At 43.9% G+C, this 27,071-nt stretch overlaps 1 protein-coding gene across 3 annotated transcripts in view; it reads left to right on the top strand.

The window, feature by feature from the left end:
* UBL7 (ubiquitin like 7) overlaps window positions 1–27,071 on the top strand; it is a 162,367-nt gene that overhangs the window by 56,296 nt on the left and 79,000 nt on the right. For all 3 annotated transcript variants that reach the window (XM_078685072.1, XM_078685073.1, XM_078685074.1), the window contains one exon: window positions 1,542–1,624. Coding sequence is in view for 1 of the 3 variants with exons in the window: in XM_078685074.1 (XP_078541200.1) it covers window positions 1,542–1,624 (83 nt within the window). In the remaining 2 variants the exon portion in view is untranslated. The remainder of the gene's footprint in view (window positions 1–1,541; window positions 1,625–27,071) is intronic.

Raw genomic sequence — 27,071 nt, 5'->3', positions numbered from 1 at the left:
CACTGGATATTGCACCACCCCAGCATCACTCCGCACCACTGAGCATCACCCCAGCATCACTCTGCGCCATCCCAGCATCACTCTGCGCCATCCCAGCATCACTCTGCGCCACCCCTGCATCACTCTGCGCCACCCCTGCATCACTCTGCGCCACCCCTGCATCACTCTGCGCCGCCCCTGCATCACTCTGCACCGCCCCTGCATCACTCTGCGCCGCCCCTGCATCACTCTGCGCCACCAACAACAACTGGTTCAAATATGTTCTCTCAATGTTTCAAGCTTTATTACAAATGTCACAAAAAGATGTTAATATTTCACTTCTGTTCTTGGATTTTCGTCACAATAAAATACACTGAACATAATCTTCACAAAAGTTATTTACAAAAGTTTAAGCTATTGCCATTATAAATTACATTAACTTTTATTTAAGTATTAATTATTTAAAAAAATTAAAAGCCATTGTTATTTGTAATATCAATACATCTAAGTCACATAAATACAACACATATTGCATTAAAAATGCTATAGTGTCACATTTGCGAAATGTGTATTTTAATAGCTTTGTGTAATGTGTAAATTAATAGCTTTGTCATTTACAATGCCAATAGTTTTAACACTATTGGCATTGTAAATGACAAAGCTATTAATTTTGCTATTTTCAAAAGCAACATATAAATACAAAATTTGTCATTTACAATACCAATAGCTCAAACTTTCTTAATGCGAGACCTATTGCATTGCAAATGCTTGTTTGTGATATGGTTTCATCTCATGGTTGAAATGCATCAGACGCTTTGGCGGGTGGGGTAATAGTACGCATCCGACGCTTTGGCGGGTGGGGTAATAGTACAGGTCTTTTAGGGAGATAGATTATTTTCAATTGTACATAGTTCTCGAGCCATGTGGTATCCTCATACAGACACAATCTTTGATAGTTGTTTCTTCCAATAAAAGCAATTTAATCTTAAAAACCTCGTACACATATGAATTTGTCTGAGCGAAAACCTCCTCCATATCTCTCTGTTGGCCTATCTTGGTTGTCCAGGCTCCAGACTTCATTATTGCAGTGACATCTCAATAGGATAAGTTTACTTCCCTGAATTGTACATAGACCACAGTTTCAATAGAGAAAGCCACTGGGTCAGGAATCTGAAGTCCTTGTGTTCTGCTGTGGCCTTGTTGGATCTATCATAATGTGATTGGGGGATACTGTGCTGTTCTTATGAGGCAGGAAATGCTGCCAGTGGATTCTCTCTAGATTTAGCACTTCCTCTAGAAATATGAGCATCATTCACACCCCATCTGTAAATTAGGTCCATAGTGCAACTATGAGTTACTAAGTTAGTCACTTTCCATGTTCTCAGCTTTAAGCAGGACACTTTCAGAAGTTGTCTAAAGGTGTAAGATACGATTCTAAAGACTTGGTATAGCTCTACTGAATAGTACTTATTTAAGTCTGGTTTTTTTTTTTTTAATGTATTTATTCGAAACAAGAATTTAGCATGTATTTTTTTTTTGTAACACTATATTATCTTTTGCAGAGCCCGTGGATAAAGCTGCTGCAGCCAGGGAGTTTAGAGTCTTGCACAATGCACTTCACAGCAGTGCTGGCTACAGAGAAGCGGTGAGTACACATCGGGCCGTGATCATAGTCTGTGTCAATTTTAAGACTCAAACAGCACCATGTAGCTTCATGTTCAGGTCTACTTTTCCATTGAAGGGTTATTTTGGTGACTAAGAACTAGATGATGGGTCTTTTGGAATCTCTGCAAGCTCACATTTTGCAATTAACGTTTTTGATACAGAAGAGCTGTGAAAATGTGACTCTTACCAACAGTCTTTTCTTGCACTTCATCTGTCTTACCACTGTTGGCGCCAGAGACTGTAATGCATAGCCTCACTCCATTACTCTTGGGCTTTCTTGACCCTCTTCCTTTAAATTTGTGGATGTCTCAAGCCAGTTATTTCTTCCTCCTCCTTTAGGTGATGATTTCTGTCTTTGCTCTTTTTATTATTCCAATGAAGTTATGGGGTTGGCGCTCAGGCTGGGGGTTTTGTGGCGTGCTCCCAAGGTATCACTCTCTACCTCTTAGAGTGTTAGGTTCAAGTAATCGAAGTATCCACTGATTAGGGGAGAACCCTCTAGGCACAGCTCTAAATCCGCTAAGTAGCGTTCAAAATCTTCAATAAAATAATCCAATGAGAATATCAAGATTGCTTTGCTTGTATTTATTTAGAAGAAAATTGTATTCATTGACTTCTTTTCATTTTCATTGGTTGTGTAGTTAATTAAACTTTACATCTTTAATTTTTTATTTTCAAAACAAGCGTTTCCAATGCATTTCATGCACCAAGTGCACTTCATCAGGGGAAATCTAAACATAAGGATAAATGAACTCATGTTAGAGGATAACGCCCTACATTATCGTAGGTATACAATGTTAAACAGTGACATTATTAATAAATCACGTGAAATTAAGTTAATACGCTACTAAGATACAATGACCAAAATAGTTCAGGAATGTTGCGTAACAGAGTTATCATGAATTGCTAGGTAATGATAATTCGAATTGTGTCTACAGGTCGTCCGCATTATAAAACAATATCCGTGCTGTGAAGCCAAAGTGGGTAAATAATGTTGATCACTATACGTGCTATACAATTAAACAGGCATGATGGATTCGGGGATAAGTCGAATGTGAAATTGAAAACATTATCGGTGCTGTGAAGAAAAAAGTGAGCGAATGATGTTAGCCACTCTGCGCGCTATACAACCAAACCAGCGTGATGGATTCGGAGATTATTCAAATGTAGAGGTGGATCCTCTTACCTGCGTCATGCGGGTGAGTTATTAGGTGTGGCACTATCTTCCGCGGTCAAGCCAGACTCGGTTACGAGCCGGATTTTAACTAGGTGTGTTTGGAAATCGAAATAGGACAAGTGATTTCCCAATGGTTGGTGTGGGGGCCATCTTGGAAAGGTGAAAGGTGTATGTTGTAAGTAAGATGGTGATAGATGACAGGATACTTCTAGTTGATTACATGTAGATTTATTGTAGGACACAGCTGAGTACAAACCTCGCCAGCTGACTAGACCATCATCCCGACACAAGTAGAACACTCTCATACAAGTTAGAACACTCACAGGTATTCTGGGAGACTAAGTAGGTAAGACCACTAAGGAAGGGCTAATGACTACTGTCAGCCATATTACAAGAAGAATCAATATACAACACATCTTCCTCCTTTACAGAAAAGTATGAAACAAACATAAAAAATAAAGCTTAATGCATAGGAGACAGCAACAATAATATTAAAGACAGATAGGAGGCCTAAGACGACTTGAACTAATTTTAGTTCATGAAGGCAAAAGAGCATTTTGGGGCAAAGAGTGTAAAAGTGAAGTGTGAGGTGAGACACAACACTTAAAACAACTAATGGGCATCACCACTACCTACTCCCCTTAGATTGACAAAACAGGAAAAGATAGTCCACTCCCTCCAATCCGTCTTTAACCAGCAAAACAGGAAGAGACAGTGAACTCCCTCAAATCTGCTTCTGTCCATCAACACTTTACGCTCTGAGTTGAAGATAGACAGTTCAACATACGCCTTCGTGCTTTACAAATACCACAGTCTTAGATAAAATTTGAGGATTCCATATATAGATACTCTTCAAGATTACTAAGTGCAGTATTGCATGCGATGTAAAAACATTCAACATTTTTGCTTTAAGATTTCCTTTGTTCCTGTTGTGAACTTACTGTCCAGAGTGTCACCTGAGACCTCTGTCCCCATTGTGGACCTACTGTTGAGACTCTCATCTGGGACCTTTGTCCCCGTTGTGGACTTACTGTCCAGATTCTCACCTGGGACCTCTGTCCCCATTGTGGACCTACTGTCGAGACTCTCACCTGGGACCTTTGTCCCCGTTGTGGACTTACTGTCCATGCCCTCCAACCTGATACTGAGACATTCCGCTGCATGTTCCAAGACAACCTTGTCTCCTCTTTGCATGACCATTGTCCATATTTTATTTTCCGAAACAGCCTTTGTCCAGTCCTGTTTCTTTGACCGCTGTCCCTTCGTTTCTCCGGCTCAATTATGGACTAATTTCGTCCTGCTCTTTGACTTTCCGAGGAATCCGTGCACCGATAGTTATTAAACATTCGTCCATAGATTCTCTGTCAAGCCAAAGTCTCCTTTATGCTTTTTTGCCATGCATAAGTACTAATTACAGAAGTGAGGCACTAGTCGAGATCGTGAGGGACATGTCACGTGGATCATGAAAAATAAAATTGTAGTATTCTCACTGTAAATCTAGGCACTCTGACTCATATCTAGATTATTCCCAAAACTCTGTTACGATTACGAAAAGATCCACTAGATGGCACTGTTAGAGTTCACTGGAAAACAGCTCTTTGACTCCTGAATGGAATACACGTTGAAATTGATATTCCTACATACAGCGTGAAACTGACAACACCTAATTTCTCCACATATGTGTATGATTTCCGGCACGCATCATTCTTAAACAAAAGACACGCAGCACTCCTTTCATTTCTCTCGCGTCTGATCATCGGTCAGTCAGTGCGTGAATGTCCTTCTTTTAACCTTACGTTGAAGACAGGCTTGTTTTTCTAAGAGGCTTAACACTCGTGGTGAGTTAATGCAGCTCTATACACCGCCCTTAGAGAGAGTTGGGTTCCGGAAACCATGTTGTCATGGAAACAAAAAGACCCGGAGAATGAAACTTACAAAATGGATACTTGACGTCGCGCAGTGACGTTTCACGCTGTACGGCTTGCGGAATGATGCACACAGGCTTCTTCCACATGCAGAAATGACGCTGGACACAGAACGACACTTTGGAACAGACTGCTACTCCACTGAGCCCCACAAAGTTTCTAAGACGTCATCAGTAATAAAACTGCCATGGTGAAGATCGGATCAACCGGGAGGGAGACTCACAGACCCACAGTCAAACAGTATTTACAATCAAACGCAAACTTAACTGCATAACAGACTCACAGTAGAAGAACTCAAATCTGGCTTCTTCTTTCGCCGTATATGTCTGTAATTCTCTCGTTTTTGGCATAAAGTTCGTTATCTATTAGTAAATCCCTCGCTTTTGGCAGCATGTGTATTCACCATAAATATCTGTGTCTTCCTCGTTATTGACAACAACTGAGGCTTGAACATTAAAAGTACTTTGCTCCAATCTGTACAGACTCTCGTGTCTAAATCTTCATTAGTAACAATAAAGGGAACAGAGGAGAGATTTTGTTGAGTTATTTTGAAAAGATACTGGTTTCTTTTCAAACTTGTGATGAGTTTCACAGTATAGGCAGTTCCTTTTTCCTTGCTTTAAGCTGCAGCTTGTTGCAAAGTAGTTTAGTTTGACTTTTGCTGCCACTTTAAACAGGTTTCTTAACTTTTCAATTCGCTTCAAATACTTGCGGCTGTTTTCTTCATTTTTCACGGAGATTCAAAGATTTATAGTTACATTACAGCTTAGTTTCTCTACCCCTTACTTGTAACTACAGTTGGGTGATAATGAGTCTTTGCTTCTTGTTGCGCAGTGCTGCCAGGGATAAGTAATGGACTCATGGTTCTTTAGTTGCTTTAGTTTCTTTTACTTTCCCTCATTCATGTAGTTTCATGCTTCTTTAGAAAATGTTACTGGCAGCAGATAGGTGGACCGCAGCTCGTTCTTTTAGCGAGGTGTTGCTCAAACTGTGTCTGATGGTTTCCTCTCTGGTCTGGTCAGCAGAAAACGTCGCCAAAATGTTGTAGGTAAGATGGTGATAGATGACAGGATACTTCTAGTTGATTACATGTAGATTTATTGTAGGACACAGCTGAGTACAAACCTAGCCAGCTGACCTGACCATCAACTGACACAAGTAGAACACTCTCATACAAGTTAGAACACTCCCAGGTATGCTGGGAGACTAAGTAGGTAAGAACACTAAGGAAGGGCTAATGACTACTGTCAGCCATATTACAAGAAGAAGCAATATACAACAGTGTACAATAGTGTTGTGATGAGAAAATTATAAACACAAAAGAAGTGTTAAAATGTATCAGGTTGAATATCTACAATGTTAATGCCTGTAAAGGAAAGCTCATAATAAATCTGTAATGGCTAACTGTACAATGAACATCAAATGCAAAGACGATATTATGATCCTGAAAAGCAGCGATATGGGATTTTAAAGATAGCACGCAAATTCCAATCTGTCATTGAGTCCATTCGGTTTCAATGAGTTGAGAAAATAAATCCAATGATTCTCTCTTTGTAAAAGGGTCCTGTTTATATCTCTTCCTTGTATTTTCGTTCTACTTTTAAGTACAGCAAATTTCAATTGACTGATATTGTGGTGTCTTTCATTAAAATGTGTGGCAACTGTAAATCGCAAATTATTCAGTCACACACGCAGCAACAACATACAGGACATATTGAGGAACACTCGAGACACAGGAACAGAGAATCACAAAGGCACTAGACCGTGCTACAACTGCAGTTGTTGTAATAACATAATTAAGGGTAATACCATGCAACATCCAATGAAAGGAACAACCATTAAACTAAAAGCCTCAGCCACCTGTGATTCACAAAATGTGATATACTATTTGAAATGTCCATGTGGACTGATATATGTGGGCAAAACCATTCGAAAAATCAAGACTCGCATACAAGAACACAAGAGCAACATCAGACTGAATAATTTGCGATCTCTAGATGTTCACCACTTCACCTTCACTTAATCAACTCTACAATCAGCATGGTGGACTGAAGATAACATGAGCATATGCTATGAATAATGAACTTAAGTCCATGACCAACTTTTTGAAGTTGCTTTAAATTTTTACATGTCCTGGTAGTCAAACACTCTAAATCATTTTCACTACTGCAAGGCCGGACTCTTTTATAGGATAACTTTGGAGTTACCTTATTACATTTAATAAGCTGTAACTTCGAATTGGGAGCAGGTAGACCAGTCCAGTTTGGTGTTAAAAGAATTAGAAGTAAAAGCTCACTTTAATGGTAATGTCTGATTTCCAGTCACAATTCTAAAAATGACAATTTAGAAAATTCACATTTTATTGTCCAGACCATTTGATGACTGCAGCCTGATTCTAGGTCACATGACTAGGTATAGCTCGCAATTGGTCTCTGTTTATTGCTCCCAGACAGTGAGACAAAGGGAAGCTATGTATTGGTTAGATGGTCCACTCTTGAGTTAACGTGGGGAAGGACCTGTCACCTCCTTGGACATCACAAAGGCTCTGCCTGACCAGTCTCGCAAGGGGTTTGACACTGGTCTTTAGTCACCTCAGACTGGCTGGGGCCAGGACCGGGAGTTGGAAACTCTTCAGTACACTTCTGGAACTTTGGACTCTATCAGGAAGAAGGACTGCTGTGCTGTTGAAAGCAAAGTTGGACTGCTGCTTGTCTGTGCTGACCTACTGCTCTGTTGTGCTGACCTACTGCTCTGCTGTGCTGACCTGCTGTGCTGACCTGGTGGTCTGCCCTCTTGCCTGGGTGAGAAGGACTGGACATGCATCTCTAAACTACCTCCGAGTGACTCCAAGGGCTAGTAGGCTGGCCTCCTGATCAGAAGCCTTTGGAGCAGAAGAGGCTTTCCACAACCATGCAGTCAGCACTTGGACTCTGCTATCTCTGCATCTTGCCCTCCCAGGTGGTGCTACCCCAGTCCCGGGCCCTTGCAAGTGGGGCTGAAGGTGTTCTGCCAGCCCATCTGTGGATTCAGGAGAACTGGCATGCTTAGCAGCTCCCCAGAACTGCTGCGGTGTCACACATCTCTGTGCCCTGTCCTCCCATCTCCTATGCTGGGTGATGTATCTTCAACATGGGACTACACATCTCTCTGCTACCAGGATTAAAGTACTGTGTTTAACAGGCCTAAGTGTTCCCTTTAGCTGGCCTGTGATCCATCAGCCTGAACTTGTGACTTTGTCCGAGTCTGGCGCAACCAGATTATCACAATTGGCATGTTGGCCTTTTTTTGGTGCTGTTTTCACTGAAATATTTACACTTGCTGTAGGAATCTGGCTCTTTATATGATATATCAAAATGAAATATATTGTGGAAAAAGTCCAGAGGTTCCCTTTGGAGTGAACAAGGGGTTTGCTGTGCCAATCCCAAGGTGTTCTGCTAGGGGGGGTGTGGTTGAGCCGCCTTAGGCTTATCACAGAGGAGTGCAAGACATCTGCAAATACACACCATAGTCATTAAGAGAGAGACATGCCTCAAAAAGGAGATCAGACCACTTTATAAAACAAGCATTTGCAATGCAATAGGTCTCGCATTTACGTGAGATTGAGCTATTGGCAATGCATTTCATTTGTTTTCCGTTTTAAAACCTAAATGAAAGGCATTGTCATTTATAATACCAATAGCTCAAACTCTCGTAAATGCGAGACCTATTGCATTGCAAATGCTTGTTTTTATTTTCAGCGCTTAAACAAATGTATCCACCTGCAGTTTAAGACTGTGGATCACCACAGCAATGACTCACGAGTCTCATGTGACCCTCAAGCCTGCAGCGGGAGGAAGTTAACTATTAAATAGCCTGGACAGGCAATGCACTGCACATGAGCTGCTTTTATAGAGCAACACATTATGCACAATGGTAATGTGGAGGAATGGATATCAAAGTACTACCCATAGGATAAATCAAATTGCCTTACAAATGGTGCATCGTCCGTCTCAAAATTTTAATTCATCAAAAACCACATACCACTATTACTTCCTTGTTGAAATAATTCTTCATTTCATTTTATAGAAAAATTAGACCGACAAAAAAAAACATTTTACACAAAAATTTACATATAATCATATGTTCGAGGCATATGGGCTGCAGATGGTACATTTATGAATAGACCGCCATCTGGTGTTGGGCTCGGATGATTGCACTTGTTTTTCTCTTGAAGTCTTTTGTAGTCACGAGGCTGGTGACTCCTCCCTTGGGTGATAGTGCGCATGGGTATCGGCTCCATCCTTAGATAGTTTTTTTCCGCCATCGGGTTCGGATGAGGATCGAAGCGCTCCGGATCGACTTCGAGAAAAGTTATATTTCGGCGCGTATTCCCTTTCCAATTCGACGGTATTGTTTATCGAGCGCACTTTGACGTCAACATCAAAAATTCTACGTCGACGAGACCGGGAGGCCTATCTCGACGTAGTCCAGCCCGGAGTCCATAGAAAGGACTCTATTCAAAAAATGTCCAGCGTGTGGTGCTAAATTCCTACACGAGGTGTGCAACCTCTGTTTATCACCTGACCACGAATCCAGGGACTGTGGAGCCTGCGCGGCTTTCTCCTCCAAGTCGATGATTAGAAACCGTCGTGCCCGAAGACATGAGATGTCGAGGATGGAGTCCGATGCAATCCCAGAACTGTTCGAGGTCCAACACCCTTAGGAGGAAGAAGATGAGGACGGGTCGGGGTCGGAAGCGGACGAGTCTGAAGTCGAAGAAGTCGACGTTCATCAAACCGTGAGTGACGACATCCCTTTGCCAAAAAACTACCCAGATTGGTGTCGACCCCGCCTTCGAGCCCGGTCAGACAACCGAAAAAAGTTTCCGACGCCCAGCCTTCTGGCTCGGCAACGAAACCGAAACACTCTGCCTCCCACTATGTCGGACCCGAGAAACGGTCGACATCGACACCGAAGCGCCATACCAAAGAGAGCTTGCAGTCGAAACATTCCATGTCGAAACCGAAACATGCTTCGACGTCAGACTCCCTCGACACCGAAAAAATCGGACTCGAGCAAACTCTCGGTGCCGAAAACACATAACACCGAGACACAGAAGCAAAAGCACCTTTCGGACCCAAAGGACTTCGGTACCGACACAGGAGCAACAAACAGATCCGAAACAAAAGACTTTGTTCATTGATCCACAAACTGGCATGGTGGTGACAAAACTACCTAAAAAGAGGAAGACTCAACCGTTGGAGGACAAAGCTCCTCCTCCTAAGAAGAGAACAATGGGGACAAATACAACTCCTCCCCCTTTCTCCACAGCCTATGGACACACCCTCTCCTCCTCTTCCTCATACTCTGCCAGCTATTCCTCCACCTTCTACACCACGCCCATCTACACCTCAAACAGATGTAGAAAGTGACACAGGGGATGGGGACCTTCCTAGGGATGATAACAATACTATCCCAGAAGACACAGACCCACGGGAGGATTATGACGCAGTGTCCGATAATGACCCTGACCTGTATCCCTCAAAACCCTCTCCCCCTGATGATAATTCGGGTTTTGCACAATTGATTAATAGGACAGCAAAATACCACAAGGTAGATTTACATGCGGAACCTCAGATAGAAGATTTCCTTTTAGAAACGCTACCTGCTGCACAAAAATCTTCAGGGACCCTACCAATGCTTAAGGGTCTCCTCACTCACACATCAGACATATTCAGAGACCCTGTGAGGGCTAGGGTGTTAAACCCAAGAATTGACAAGAAGTATAAGGCAGCCCCAAAAGACCAATATTTATTAAGGGGCAAATACCTCTGGACTCGTTAGTAGTCTCAAACGCTCGTAAGAGGGCAAACTCACTAACAGCAGGAGAAGCTCCTCCTGACAAGGAGTCCAAGTTAATAGATGCCTCTGGCAAAAGAGTAGCATCCCAAGCAGCAAACAGCTGGCGCATAGCAAATACTCAAGCGCTACTTGCACGTTATGATAGAGCTCATTCTGATTAGTTAGAAAAACTCATTACACATCTCCCTAAGGAACATCAAAAAAGGGCAGATCCGCTGATACAAGAAGGGAAGATAATAACTAACACTTCCATTAAGTGCGCCTTACAGGCAGCAGACACTGCGGCAAGATCCATAAACACCAGTATCATGTTAAGAAGACATGCATGGCTCAGGGTCTCAGGGTTCAAACAGGAGGTACAAACTTCTTTATTGAACCAGCCTTTTTATGGAAAAACACTCTTCGGCTCAGGTACAGATGAGGCGTTAGTAAAAATGAAAAAGGACACAGAAACGGCTAAGTCAATGGGAGCATTGCAACAGCCAGCTCAGAGGGGTTCCTTTCGTAGGTCCACCTATAGAGGCGGATCAAAGAATACAGGCACAAGCCAGCAATCAACCTCTTTTACACCAACATCACCCAGAGGGAATTCTAGAGGCAGTTACAGAGGTAACGACAACAAGGGTAGAGGTCGCGGAAACAACAACCGCAACTCTCCTACCCCAAAACAGTGACTCCATACAGCTCCCCCCAGACCATGCAACACCGGTCGGGGGACGCCTATCACAGTTCCTACCTATCTGGGAAAATATCACATCAGACAGGTGGGTGAGACAAATTATCCAGCAGGGTTATTGCCTAGAACTCACGGCTACCTCACCAAACATCCCCCCCAGACAGCGTCCAATGAGTCAAGATAATCAGACATTATTAAAACAGGAAGTACTATCACGGCTACAAAAGCATGCCATAGTGCAGGTTCCACAACATCAACAGGGAACAGGAGTATACTCTCTATACTTTCTAATTCCCAAAAATGACGGATCTCTAAGGCCAATATTAGACCTCAGACCTCTCAATGCATACATAAATTCGGAACATTTCCACATGGTCACGCTCCAACAGGTACTTCCTTTACTGAAGAAAGGGGACTTTCTTTCTACACTGGATCTAAAAGACGCCTACTTTCATATCCCAATTCACAAAGCCCACAGAAAATACCTCAGGTTTGTAGCAGAAGGACAACATTATCAGTTCAAGTCCTTCCATTTGGAGTCACAACAGCACCAAGGGTGTTCACAAAATGCCTAGAAGTGGTTGCAGCATACCTAAGAAGACGGCAAATACATGTCTTCCCTTACTTGGATGACTGGCTAATAAAGGCCACGTCACAAAAGGAATGTCTTCAAAACACACAAAGGACAATTCAACTGCTGCACCAGCTAGGGTTTACGATGAACTACACAAAATCCCACCTGCAACCAAACAAGGTTCAACAATATCTAGGGGCTACTATAAATACAGAAAAAGCCAGAGTATACCCCAATCCAGTCAGGATTCAGACAATGCTCACATTGTTTCAAAGATTTCAACCGCAGCACTCATTAACAGCTCGAGTGTTCATGCAGTTATTAGGGATGATGTCCTCTTGCATACTGCTGATCCCATATGCCAGACTACAAATGCGTCCGCTTCAAGAATGTCTAGCAACACAGTGGAATCAGGCTCAAGGTCAGATTACAGATCTGGTGTTGGTAGACGACCGCACGCATCGCTCTCTGAAGTGGTGGGATACAACAAACATTTCCAAAGGGCGGTCGTTCCTTGAACCAATTCCACAAGTGGTGCTAAAAGCGGATGCATCGCTCACCGGATGGGGAGCTCATATGGACAGATACACAGTACAAGGAAGATGGAGTGTACAGTAAAACGACTGCACATAAATAATCTAGAACTGCTAGCAGTGTTCCTAGCATTAAAAGCTTTTCAAATGTATATTCTCAACAAAGCAGTCCTGATTAGAACAGACAACATGACAGCAATGCATTATATTCAAAAACAGGGGGGGACACACTCTCTCCAAGTATCCAGACTAGTGCAGGAAATTTGGAGATGGGCCTTTCCTCAAGACATCTATCTGTTAGCCGAACACCTACCAGGAGTTCAAAATCAGATAGCAGACATCTTAAGCAGAGTCAGGAAAAAATACACGAATGGGAACTTCACAACCAAATACTGCAACCATTCTTCCAAAGATGGGGACAACCGGAGATAGATCTCTTTGCCACTCATCAGAACGCAAAATGCCAAAGCTTCGCATCCAGGTACCCACACCACCTGTCGCAGGGCAATGCATTATGGATCAATTGGTCCAACAAATTTGCTTACGCTTTTCCCCCCTCTCCCACTAATTCCATTAGTGGTTCGAAAACTGCAACAGCATTCAATAACCATAATACTAGTAGCACCCACGTGGGCACGGCAGCCGTGGTTCACCACTCTCCTACAACTCTTACAGGCGCCACACCAAAAATTAAGAATCTCACCCATGCACCTTACACAGAACCATGGAGAAATAATGCACCCATATCCCAAACAACTGAACCTAGCGATCTGGCTCCTGAGGTCTTAGAATTTGGATACTTAAATTTACCTCCAAACTGTATGGAAATTATTAAGCAAGCAAGACGTCCCACCACCAGAGCCTGCTATGCAGTAAAGTGGGTCCAATTGGTCGCACACTGCTTGTCCTACCAGCGTGTTGCCCCAAAGCACTGTGGTCCATGGCGATTGCTTCTACAAATTGGCTCCCTTGAGCTTTGAGCCGACGGGTTCCTGGACGACGCACCTGCGTGCCGGTTCTGGCATCGAAACCTTTGACGGTTGTTTGGCGGCCTTCTCTTCCACCCCTAAATATTTTCTTACTGATGAGGGAAGATATCCCGAAACCCGAGCCGTGTCTCGGGCGATATCCAAAAACCTGGGACATGTATCGGGTCTAGAGATCATCAGTTCAACAAGTACCTACTTGCACCCACTGGGGTGAACCACTCAAGAACTCCATGTACCAGAGTCCCTGGGGGCGATCCGGAGGAGGGGCTAGCGGTGTGCGGTCCATTGCGATTGCTTCTACAAATTGGCTCCCTTGAGCTTTGAGCCGACGGGCTCCTGGACGACGCACCTGCGTGCCGGTTCTGGCATCGAGGCCTTTGACGGTTGTTTGGCGGCCTTCTCTTCCACCCCCAACTATTTTCTCTACTGATGAGGGAAGTTATCCCGAAACCCGAGCCATGTCTCGGGTGATATCCAAAAACCTGGGACATGTATCGGGTCTAGAGATCATCAGTTCAACAAGTACCTACTTGCACCCACTGGGGTGAACCACTCAACTCCATGTACCAGAGTCCCTGGGGGCGATCCGGAGGAGGGGCTAGCGGTGTGCAGTCCATTGCGATTGCTTCTATGCAGTAAAGTGGAAAAGGTTTGCTGTATACTGTAACAGTAACAACATCAACCCTCTGGACGCATCTTCACAAAATATTATTTGCTACCTACTACACTTACAGCAATGTAACCTTGCTTACACCTCCATTAGAGTACATCTTGCAGCTATAGCAGCATACCTGCAAAACAGGCAACATCTATCCCTGTTTAGGGTACCCGCAATTAAGGCTTTCATGGAAGGACTCAAAAGAGTTATTCCACCAAGACTACCACCTTCCCCAGTCTGGAACCTTAACATAGTACTCACCAGACTAATGGGACCACCTTTTGAACATATGCATAGGTGTGAAATACAATTTCTCACATGGAAGGTGGCCTTCCTTATAGCGATTACCTCCCTTAGGAGAGTGAGTGAGTTACAGGCATTAACAATACAAGAACCATTTCTACAACTACATCAGAATAAGGTGGTTCTTAGAACAAACCCAAAGTTCTTACCTAAAGTAATTTCAGCATTCCACATCAATCAACCAGTGGAACTACCAGTTTTCTTTCCAAAGCCACTGACGGTAGCAGAGAGGGCCCTACATACACTAGATGTCAAAAGGGCAATATTGTATTACATAGAAAGAACTCAAACTTTCAGAAAAACCAAACCACTATTTGTAGCGTTTTCCCCAACACCTAAAGGCAACCCTATCTCTAAAGCAGGCATTGCCAGGTGGATTGTAAAATGTATACAAATATGTTACATAAAAGCAAACCTAACATTAACTGTTCCCCCTAGAGCTCATTCTACACGCAAACTAGGGGCATCTATGGCATTCTTAGGGTACATTCCCCAGATGACATATGCAAAGCAGCAACTTGGTCTACACCGCATACCTTCACAAAACTCTACTGTGTTGACGTGCAGGCAACACAACAAGCAAGAGTGGGCCAGGCTGTATTAAAAGCTTTATTTCAAACTGTTGCAACAGACACTGGTGACCACCGCTAAGGAGGTAACTGCTGTGTAATCTATTCATAAATGTACCATCTGCAGCCCATATGCCTCGAACGGAATATGCTACTTACCAGTATGCATCTGTTCTTGGCATAGAGAGCTGCAGAGTAGTACATGCCCTCCCTGCCTCCCCGGAAACCTGTCTGTTCCAACATTATATTATTTAGATACACTTACATGGGCATCCCTTTCTGTATTCTATCATACTACTCCATCTAACCCTACTATGGCAAAACAATCTAAGGATGGAGCCGATGCCCATGCACACTATCACCCAAGGGAGGAGTCACCAGGCTCGTGACGACAAAAGACTTCTCCAAGAGAAAAACAAGTGCAATCATCCGAGCCCAACACCAGATGGCAATCTATTCATAAATGTACCACTCTGCAGCCCTCTATGCCAAGAACAGATGCATACTGGTAAGTAGCATATTCCATATAATGTTACCTAAACCCCAGTTTTTAATGTCAGTGTTCGCACCCTCATTAATGGCAATACACTCCAAGGTAATCCTGTATACACATGAGGTATCCGCTACACCTCCTAAAACATTTTGTACATGTATATCTCCACTTAAATGCAATTATTTTTCTTGATTTTAGTGGAGTCCTCCATTCCTTTCATAGATTCCAGCACCGCAGGTTCCTTTAGGATCTTTATAAATGCGTGACTATTGCACTTTAGTACAGGGATGTGGACACCAACACTAAAATGCGTAGCCGCCAAGTTTTTGAATTCCTTATTTCTGACATTTCTATGGTTTTAGGCTGTGAATGAGTGACATGCTATTGCTGAATGTGTGACACTTCCCCAGGAGTAAATCCGAGCAATGACCAGTATTTGCGTGCCTGTGAGTTAAACATTACTACAGTTTGTCACAAAAAAGATATCCCTCATAAGTGTGATGGGATAACATAAGAATGTCCTAATACTATTGACTTAGAATACCAGGACTCGTTAATCAAAAAGGTTTGTAGAACATATGCTACGTAGGTTTATCTGGTCAGAATAAAGACCACGTACCAAAATAAAAACCCTATAGTTGAGTCCGGAAGAAGGTGGGTTAGGGCTCCTCAAAATCAAAAAATACTTTCAGGCCGCTTTTATGAACTGGTGTGAGCAGGTAGCTTTGTCCCAAGATTATGGGTTTAATTTTTATCTCCAGCAAATGCTATTAGAAAATAATATCCAGCTAGACCCTTTATCAAGATCCCCAGACCTTCCACATAATCCTAGACCGATTTACTCAAATGAAGAATGAGTTTCGATTTTCCCTAATTCATCCAGATACGAAGATAAGGCACTGTAAGGACCTAGGGTTACGGGCGGATCTGCAGACGTTAAGCAATTGGGAAAGGCTAGGATTTCACCAAATAAAATATCTTGTGATCGAGGGGATGCTGAACGCGTGGGAACAAGCTAAAGTGGTCAGAACAGAAGAATTTTCGGCCCTAGCATTTTCATGTTTACAGATTTCCAGCCTGATAAGAAAACTACAACTCCCTGAGGATTCACTCCTTGAGGCTATTAGATGCGCACTATATGTTAAGGAAATTATGGGGTTAGGGAATTGGTATCTCATCCCGCAGCAACAATTTAATGAGCTAATAGTCCCTATCGCCCTTCTAAAAAACACAAGAGAATACGCGATAGATGCAGCACTCTGGAAAGATTATAACGTATTGTCCAATAAGGAATTTTAAACATTTGGTGTTTTTTTCCCCAGATGGCAGTTATATTACACCCCTGATGAACTCCCAAATTTTTTTCCAGCTTTGTCATCATATTGTTTTAGATGCAACTACCTAAAAGGGTACTGGACCCAAATCTGTTATACCTGTCCAAAGTTGACAGATTATTGGATCAGGATTATTAAGTGGGTTAATAGGAAATTTACCCTAAATCTAATCAGCCATCCCCTGGTTACCTTATTTGGGATTCCAACGGTTATTCAAAAACAGTTTGTTTTCATTGCCTCGTTGATAGCCAAGTCTCTGATTTTACAAAATTGGAGAATGCCAGAAACACCCAGATTTCAACAATGGGTAAAAAAAATGAGGCAAGCGAAACACAAGGAGGAACTTTATTCCCTTGGGGTAGGGTCCGCCCATGAGTTTATACAAATCTGGGGAGAAGATCAAACAGTCCAAGAATAGTGGCGAAGCTGGGGAGCAACAAACACACATAAGCCAAACATTAGCGATGAAGAGCCAATTGTAAAATTTATTTTTCAGGGTTACTCTAGCTTCTAGGAGTATCAGAATAAATTAGATAAGATATGGAAAATGGATGTTTGTAACTTTTTACCCTAGAATATTGTACTCTGCGGTGACAAGGTATTTTTAATGTAACTACGAATTATTACTGTGCAACCACTATTTATTGCTCCCGAGTTATTGTTATATTGTTTTTTTTTAACCATGGGTTTGTGAGTATTTGGATAAATAAATAGAAAAAAAGGTGGGGTACAGTTTTGCCATGACTGACTCCTAGAAAGGCTTGATTGACGGGCAAGAAGCAAAGATGTGGATGCTTCTGATGGCTCATCCATACAGCGAAACGATTTAGCATTGTGTCTAACCTTCATAACCTGAAGATGATAGGGTGTAAAATAAAAGTCATTATTAAACTTGAAATAATGAACTTTGACCCTTGGAATATTTAAGACACTCTGTACAAGCATACTAATATACCTGAGCTCATCCGCTCCAAACTGAAAGGAATCCACCCTTGCTCCCACCACAGCCTCAGTTAAGGAAATCAGCCGGTACGCTAGAGTAATAGTTCTCTTAAGGGGACCTTTTATTAGATAATCAAGAAAATTACTCTGAGTACAGTGTTAATCTTCTGGTTTTAATACTACCCAGAAAATATAGTTGCTGAAATACCGAAAAAATCTGGCGCGGGGAAGAGAGAACCTTTGTTGCAAACTCTCATAAGAGAGAAAAATACCTCCCTCAAAAAATGTCCCCAGTATTAATAGTTGAGAGCCTTTGCAGCAAATCAGGTAGCTCTTGTGCACTTGCTGAGCCCAGTTAGGATTATGGCCCAAATATGCGTATGCATTATAAAGAGTAATTTCCGGAAATATCTTTTTTGAGATAAGACCAGATAAGGTGATAGACATGTAGAGGTGAGATGTATTGATCCATAATCCTTTGGAGGGATGACATTGAGGTTCATATGGGCCAGGGAACTGCTCCCCTATCCTCCCCAGAGCTCAAAGTACCTGGCTTCTTATCCTCAAGAAGATCCCACGTCTCGAGATCGGACTTGGTATCAGTAACCTGAAGCCTGTCCATTGCAGGCGATAGATCCCCTGCATTAGTGGCCTTATTGGTCCCCCTAAAGGATGGAGCTTTTGTAGTATAAAGTTTCTTCCTTCCCGTCCTCTGCGGCCTGGTGGTGGGGTGAATCAAAGAGTCTTCAGACCCTTCCTCCTCTAGTCTCTGCCTTCGAGAACATCTTGCCAAAATAGCGACACAGAAAATGCCAAACAAAGCCCCAGGCCGCCCTCCTTATTTTTTTGTAGCCACACAAGATAAATAAGTCCCAGAGAAAAGGGGTAAAACAATGTTGCAGCTGAAGTTCAGACTCCCTACCTAAAACCCTTCTCTGAACACAATGTAGCAAGAGCCGTTCCTAAAACTGCCAGTGAATGGTATGCTCTCAGTGCTGATACTGCTCGAGGCTTCATTTCCCCCTAGGACAAGCAACGGTGTTCCTGCGCTCAGCAGAGTCGTAGTCTATTGCATCCTGAGGTGTTGAGTCACTTTCCCATCATTCCGTATTATCTTAAGGGGAAGAGGAGAAATGAGGCCCCACCCACTAACCTGCAGCCGTCGCTGAAATCTACTTTCTCACTGCTCCTACCACCATGCCGCCCTTCTGAGCCCTAAGCCAGCGGCCAGCTTGTTCAACCATGCCGAGGGTCTGATGGCCGGTAGCGGTCCAGTCAGAGAAGGTAAGTCAAAACAGCCTCCATCAGGCCGTGAGCACTTTCAATCCTAGAGGTGACTCAGAAAGGATCGCGTCCTCACATGGCTATCCGTGCACTGCCATCATGATCCCGCAAGGAATTATTAGGCATAAGTAACACCAAAATGAACATTCTAAAGTTAAACAGTGGTCTTTCTCTGCAAAGAATATTTAATGGGACTAATTATCCTCAAAATGAGCTGAAAAAACTAAGACGAGGTATGTGTGTAATTAATGTTATTTCCTTTTGCGTAATTTTGGGAAATTACACAAAATGACATGAAATGCAAATCTCAAATGTTACCCTATACTTTAGCTCAAAAGGCATCCTCACGTCTATTTTGCAAGCAAAGATGCATTTTGTGCAAAAAAATTGAGCAAAATACATACGTGTCATGAATAACAAATAGTCTTTCACTTTCTGTTTGCTTTTCTTGTTCCCATGCTAGTGTAATGAGATGGCTACCCGAACTGACGTGAAATTATATTACGTGGTGTAATTTCAGAAATAAATGCTGGAAATTATGTAATGTTACCCTGGCTTAACAAAAACTAACTACGCACGGATTCACACCCTTTTGCATGTAAACTGAAAATTCTGTTGGCCTGATTCGCAAAGATTTTGCAACGAGTAGACTTAACTTGCTCTTGTTGTGTTCATGGGTTACCCATTAAGTTAAGGAGCAGGGCAGAAATACCACAAGACTGTTACACCAATTCATAGCAAAACCTTGTGAATCGGGCCCAATGGTTATTCACAAGTATTTCTTTCTGACCTAACGATATATTAGCACTGCCATCATGTGCATTCCCTCTATGATATTACCACTCAATCTACCTCGAGAGATCCCAGGAGCATTAGAGCTTGTGCACATACGATCCTTAATGGCAGTTGAGGTTTTTAAAAAAAACACTTAAGAAAATGTCCTGCTTTGAACAGCACTACTTACTTTAATGTTCCAAGATGAGAGTGGTTGATCCCTTCTTTCTCCCTCTTCAAACATGTGATGCCAAGTTCGCAATGCATTTTGGCTGTACAAATATTGTCGGAGCATCTACATAACCAGGGACCCGAGCCACAAAGCCAACAGCCAATTACACACCTACCTTGGACTCGGATGCACAAATGACGTGGTTTGTATTCACAAGACATGAATGCAGACTCTGAAACCAATTTTCACCTCTCATGAGAGAAAAATGGTAATTTACTCCTGTCAAAGGCAGGGAGGGGTAAGTGCTCGTACAAGGTGGATAATGAGAGCGCGTTTACTCTTCAAATATATATATTTACTAGAGTTTGAGGATATTGCTTTCTCAACACTAAATATTAATTTCCACGTAATCCCATTTGATAAACTCTGCGTCCGATTCGAATGTCTGTGTCTGGTACCATAAATGTGCTATATCAGGCGTCATGTTTCAGGTCACATAATCTATACAAGCTGTCGTGGAATGTCTGGGTTCTTGAAGGGGAGGGAGGGAAGTGAAAGTGCGCGATGCGCGCCCCCTGTCTGAGTCCCGGAAGGCAGCAGAGCTTGGGTGGGCGGGGGAGGAGGAGGGGCATCTCATTTTGTGGCAGAAGCGGAGGGCTTTTTCAGGTCACGGTGGACGACAACAGCCTGTTCGCTTTCATGAACTTCATGCAGTTAATAATGTCCCGTCGCCCCGCACGCTGCACACTTACGGAAAAAGCACGACGGATCCTTGGGATCTCCTTAGTGATACTGCGAGTTCTTAGAAAAACCAGTGAGGGAAGCCCCACGTGTGGCGGGGGGGAGGGGGGGGGAGGGGGAGAGAGAGAGAGAGTGTGACGCGAAGCGAAAGGGGGGGGGAGAGAGGCTGTGTGTGTTGGCCATTACTGAGTGCGAGAAGTGCATGAGGCTTGCAAGGCTCACCGGCTCGGCTTCCCAGGAGATGGGCCCAGCGAGCGCGTGTTCAAGCGTGCGACCTGATCCGATTCCAGCATGCTGCGCGTGCCTGTCTCCTGGGAAGCGGAGACTATAGGTCTCGCAGGGGAGACCGCGCTTTCGCGCTGTAATCGCTAGGTGCGAGACCTAAGCAGCAAGTATTTTTATATATGTTTAGGTATAAGAAAATAAATCCTTCAGGTAAGTAAGTTTTTAAAGAGAAATACTTTTCAGTTCAAAAAGTGAAAGTGTGACTTCAGTTCTTGCGCTGTTGGAGGTACGGACAACTTTGGTGGTCTTCTCCTCTGGATGGAGCGTCTGGGTGCAGAGGGTCTTTGGGGTGTCTGGTTTCTCTGTCCCGCAACACTTGCGATTGAGGAGGCCTGCCAACAGAGGCTGCAGGCGACCTCAGGGAGTTCACGAGGAGTCGCTCTACAGTAGACTTTTTGCATTGAGGGCTTGGTGACTATGCTGACACCGTTGACCCATTCGACACAGGCGGGGGGGGGCTTGGGTGCAGTGGCGCTGGGTGGTGTCAGGTTTTGGAAATCCCGGGACCCCCACTTTGATGGACTGGAACCTGCACCCCCTTACGCGTGAGTAGTCGCACTCAACAAACGCCTGATTGTTTGGTTTTGCTGTCTGCAGGATGCAGGGGTCAGTTCCGCTGTCCCTCTGAAAGGGCTTGGTTTCTGGGCGAAGGCTGACAGGTCTCCAGAGTTTTGGGAACTCTGCAGCTGCAGGACAAGTCGACTTTAAGTGAATTGGGCGATGTCTACAGGCAGACGGCGGGGATGGCGCGTAGTCAGTTGCTGGGTCTTGCTGGGTCTTCTGGTCTTGCTGTGTCTCTTTTTGGCTGTCTTTCTTCAGGTCAACTGGATCTCCTCTTCTGGTGTCGGGGGCTCCCCTAAATACTCATTTTAGGGGTGTTAGGGTAGTGTAGGAGTAGCCAGTGGGCTACTGACCTTTGGTGTCACGTTGCCCTCTATATGACCACTTCCTTTTGGAATTCCTAAGTATGCCATCACAAAGATGGCTACTTCTGAAAAATGGTGTCCAGCTCCGTTTAGCCCATCTTAGGGGTGGGACTAGCCAGTGGGTGGCACGCCTACCTAACTACCTAATTTTCCCACCTGTCCACGTGCCAAGGGTGCCCTGGACAAAGGGGGTCAGCTTCCTCTCCTGTGAGGGGAGCCAGATTTGCATTTCAAAGGCGGCAGCTCTTTGAAGCTTGCCTGTCTAAGAAAGGCTAATCAGCAGGTCATCCTGTTGTAGGGGGCTTTTCTCGGACAGTCTCCTGAGAGCAAAAGGGTAAGAACCCTAGGAGGTCAGAACAGTGTGTCGGGTGACAGGCTGTCAGAAACCAGTCAGGGAGCACACCAGAGGCTTGTAGATTTTCAGAAGACACTTGTATGGTGTCTCCTGGGTGCATGTATTGGTCAGTACATCAATGGAATCAGTGTGGGTTTATCAATACGAGAAGTTTGAGACCAAACATCCCTACTTTCAGTGAAACCATCATGTTGCTGGGGAACTTGTTTTCCCCAGTGTCCAGCACATGTTCCAAAATGGCTACCCTGTCCATTTGCGCTAGTAGTAATGGAACTAACCAGCACAGGGGTATATCCGCTCATGCAGGTATGCACTTGCATGTAATAACAAGCACCCTGCCTTAGGGCAGAAAGGCCTGCTGTAGGGGGTGACTTACAAGTACTACATGCAGTGCTAGGGGACCAAGCACACAGGAATGTGTGTTGGGTCGTGTTTTCGGTCTGCACCAAAACACGCAGCTCGTTATAGCAGCCATGCATGAGTTTGGTGACGGGTCCCTCAGGGTGGCACAATTTGTGCTGTAGTCCTTGGGGTACCCTCATTTGTATCTCAGGCCCTAGTTACCATTTACTAGCTGCTTATAGAGGGTGCTAAATGTATTGCCAATTGGGGGAAACAGTTTTGGGAAAGGACACTGGTATTGCAGACCTGGTTACCAGGAACCCAGTACTCTCAAGTCAAAGTTGTGTCAAATACCAGGCAAAAAGTGGTGGTGGTGGAGGGGGGGGGGATACTGCAACAAGAGCCCAGCTCCCTACACGTTCATATCTCAAGTTCTACTGATTTGGATTTTTGTCCTTGATTTATTTATTAAAATGTACTCCTTTTTTCAAATTTGGTGCAGGATTCTTCTTGTGTTGTGTTTTCACATTATTACTGAAGTGTTGCGCAAATACTTTACATATTACCTCTAAGTTATGCCTGACTGCTCTGTGCCAAGTTACTAGAGGGATACGCAAGGGTTAATTTTGGTTTGGCTTGTGACTTCACCCTGACCAGGATTGTTGCTGCTGCTTGAGTAGGTTTTCACTTCTCTCAACCAGTAACACATTTTCTTACACACTTTTTTCTTTGTCATTTTTCAACCAACCTGTAGGAAGCTTAGTTTGCTTTTCTTCATTTCATCATCACTAATGGGACCATACCCGTGGTGGCATGTGGTGTGATTTTATGCGCCACTAGCCAGTTCATTATTACCAATGTTTTCAAGCACTCTTGGCTATTTGAGTAGTTTTCTTAACACATCTATCTAACAAAGCCGTTAGTCTTTGGTTACTAAAGTGTTTTGTGAGTGATACTGCTCAAGGACAAAAATGTTTCCATGGCACATAATCGCATTGTAGACCATTGTCCGTTAGCAAGCTACAGGGTAAACTGTCTAGAGAAGATTTCATCTAAGTCCGAACTCATTGTTAACTGTTTTGACCTCAGGCCACTTGGAGAATACTGCTAACAATCCACTCGTTCAAAAGTCAATTCATATTTGATGATCCAGAAACTCTTTTTAGTTAAGTCATCTTTTTCCTTTCCACTCATTTGCAATATTCCCCTTAACACACGACATCTGATATCCCACTCATCTTGAATGATGATGTGTTATCGAATGCAGTAAAAACATGAAGTCGGGGGTAGACGTGGAAATGCGGTACCCTGGTTACAAGCCATTGGGAGGGCTGATTGGTAACCAGCAGCTCCACAACAGAGTTGGTACTGGCAAGGAAGCCAAGACATTAAGAAATTGTGCATATATTCTTCCTCGTTAACCCCTCCAGCGCGGCGCGAATTTTCGCGCTGTGCTGAAGGTTCCAATGAGCCTATGGGCTCATGACGGAACGGTTCCCCGTCATGAGCACAGCTCAACCGACGCTCATGACGGAACCGCTCCGTCATGAGCATCGAAGGGGTTAAGGAAAGCTCCCTTATATGACAAGTCATTAACCTGGCAGGGAATGTGAATACCCGCTGGTGTCAAACGTCCCGGATGATTTAACAATAAGTTCAGAGGTCCTGAATGATTAAGGAAAAGAGTGAATGAGGACCAAGCTAGGTGCTGATCCGGTATTTATTATTAACATTGATGCTTGAGAGGTAAACTGTTGTCTTGGAGAAGGTGGTCCGGATTGGGTCCAAACCACCGAAACGCATGGACACCAATAACGTGCTAAAATCTGTGGAACATAACAAGCATGTTAAATCTGAATTGTTTCTTCACGTGCCTGTACTGATTAGCACATTTTTAAAGACCGAGGTTTTTGACTTATGTTCTCTCCTGTTTGCCTATGTTTTATTTATTTATATATATATATATATATATATATATATATATATATATATATATATATATATATATATATATATATATATATATATATATGTGATTGTGGTTTTTAAATTGACGAGCAACCTCCTATTGCACTAACAATATCCTTATGTATCTTTATGAACGTTTTTTTTAACTGATGTTTTATTATATGTTTGAGCTAGATTAGATTATATGTACAACGTTATTTTAAATCATTTTTTTTATTAAACACAACGGAGTCAGGACAAGGTGTGGTCTGTTACTGAGGCGAGGGATCGGGTGTATGTGACTTGGATTAGTGAGTGAGTAAATGTATGAAATGAGTGTTGGTGGTAATTCATAATCCCAAATGTAAAGTCTTGCCACTTTACAGTTTCATGCAGATCTCTGTCCTTTTAGTAAGAGGAGCCCCTTTTATTTTATTTTTTTATTTCAAAACATTTTTTTTAAAACAAATGTTATTTATCAAATGACACATATGGAGCAGAGCTCTGTAACCCAGAGACGTCTGCACAATCAATATTCAGCATCATGACTTTGACTTTTCACTAATGAATTCAAGGAGAAAGTGAGAGCAATGCAGATGAAATATGTCAAATGAGAAACCCCCACCCAACTACCCCCCCAACCCCGTCGCACTCCCAAATAACAGCCTAGCTGTAAATTATGCACCATTACCTCTCGCTCCTGGTAACTCAAACACTAAAGACAACAGCCTGCACCAGCGAGGAAGCATTAATCTGAGTTGAGGTGTCCCGGTGCAGCAACTGTTTCTGCGGACACCCTCTTGCAATGAAAATAGGAAATTCTAGTCCCATGCAGAAGTCTAGTCCCTTCTTCCTTGTCGACACCACCAAAGGTGGCACCGGCGCCTTCCATGCCCTAGCAATATCCCTCTTTGGCCAAGGTAAACCCCAACCTCATAAGATGCAGTTTATAGACCTTGCCCCCACTCCCATCCATAACATTTAGAAGCGCCAGTTTCGTCAAATGGGGTAAGTCCCAGCCCAGCACTTCAGAAAGACCGGTTACAACCCCTCTTCAGAACCGGGACTGAGATAGTGCCAAACCCTGTGCATCAGTGTCCCCTCCTCCCGCTCACATCTAAGACATATAGGGATATAGGGGAGGTCGCCCGTCCCACCCTCCACAGCCGGACCCGCGTAAAGTAGACCCGTTGTAGATCTTTAAGCTGAACTAGGCGCAGCCGTTCCGCAATGGCTGCCCTTCTGGGGGATGCCAGGGCCTCCGTCAAGTCCTCTTCATCAAGTGGACCCACATCTTGCTTCCAGGCCCCTCTGAGGTTCAGCCGTGTGGGGGAGCTGTGAGTCACCAGGGTTTGGTAGATCTTAGATATTTTATGATCCTGGAGGTCCCCCATAAACACCTTCTCTTCTATTGGGCTGAACTCCGCCAATGACTCCAGGCCCTCTAAGCTAGGGGAAAGGGTGTGCCGAAACTGTAGGTATTTGTAAAATTGGGTTTTTGGCATCTCAAACTCCTTTTGTAAGTCTTGAAAGGACCTCTGAGTCAGCAGGGTCATCTCTATCCCCATACCATCACTCATTCAAGACAAGCCAGTGCGAGGCCATGTAATACGATAGTATATCAGAGGTCGCCAGTCCACCACAGTACGTGGAGAGGAGGCATGTCTGTAGGGCGACTCTAACCACACCCCATGCCCATAGATATTGACCCAATGCTGCATTAACCTGCCTAAACCATCTAGGAGGAATAGGATAGGGGTGGTTCTGGAATTGGTACATCAAACGGGGGAGAGAAACAATCTTGAAAATGGCTGATCGGCCATAGATCGATAAAGGCATATGTCACCATGTCTTGAGATCTTCCCGCACACGCTCCCAGACCGGAGCCAAATTCCGCTCCTACGCCACAGTAGGCGAGTCTGATAAAAATACCCCGAGATACTTCATCCCGCTGGTAACAACTCAAACCGCTGCTTTGTCCAGCCCATCCGAACCGTTAAAGTAATCGGCGAGTGATCTGAGAGACCTCTCAGAAGGATATCCGCCACCACCCTACCCGCTACCACTCGAGGGACAAATAAATAATCGAGGCGAGAGTAGGATCTGTGAACCGCAGAGAGATACGTGTAGCCCTGAACATCCCTGTGCATCCGGTGCCAGGGGGTCCACCCAATAAAGCCCAGACATTAAAGAGGAAGATTTTGTGACCTGGCTAGCAACCACACCCTCCCCAGGCCTCCAGCGATTCTGGGACATGTCCAGCACGTCGTTCCAGTCGCCTCCAGCAGGCCATCAGACATATCCGCCCATAAGGAAAGAAGCTGCTCTACTAGGCCTCATGAAAGCGGAGGTGGGGCATATATACACAACCTAGAACCACCAGTTCCTCTCTGACCATGACCTGTAGGAATAAAGCATCTGTCACGGCGAGTGCGGCCCGTGGACCCCAACAGGGAGTCCTGGCCCACCTCGACCAATGGATCCCCAAGTTACAGCCCAACATCAGCAGGCCCCTACTCTGTCGGAAGGTCCAACAGAGAAGTCGGCCCTCACATGGACTCCTCCGATTTAAACAACCATGTCAAAG

Source organism: Lissotriton helveticus, chromosome 3_2, assembly GCF_964261635.1.
Source record: "Lissotriton helveticus chromosome 3_2, aLisHel1.1, whole genome shotgun sequence".
Lineage (NCBI taxonomy): Eukaryota > Metazoa > Chordata > Amphibia > Caudata > Salamandridae > Lissotriton > Lissotriton helveticus.
The sequence above is the reverse complement of the archived record's forward strand: the minus strand, read 5'-3'. Positions and strand labels throughout refer to the sequence as shown.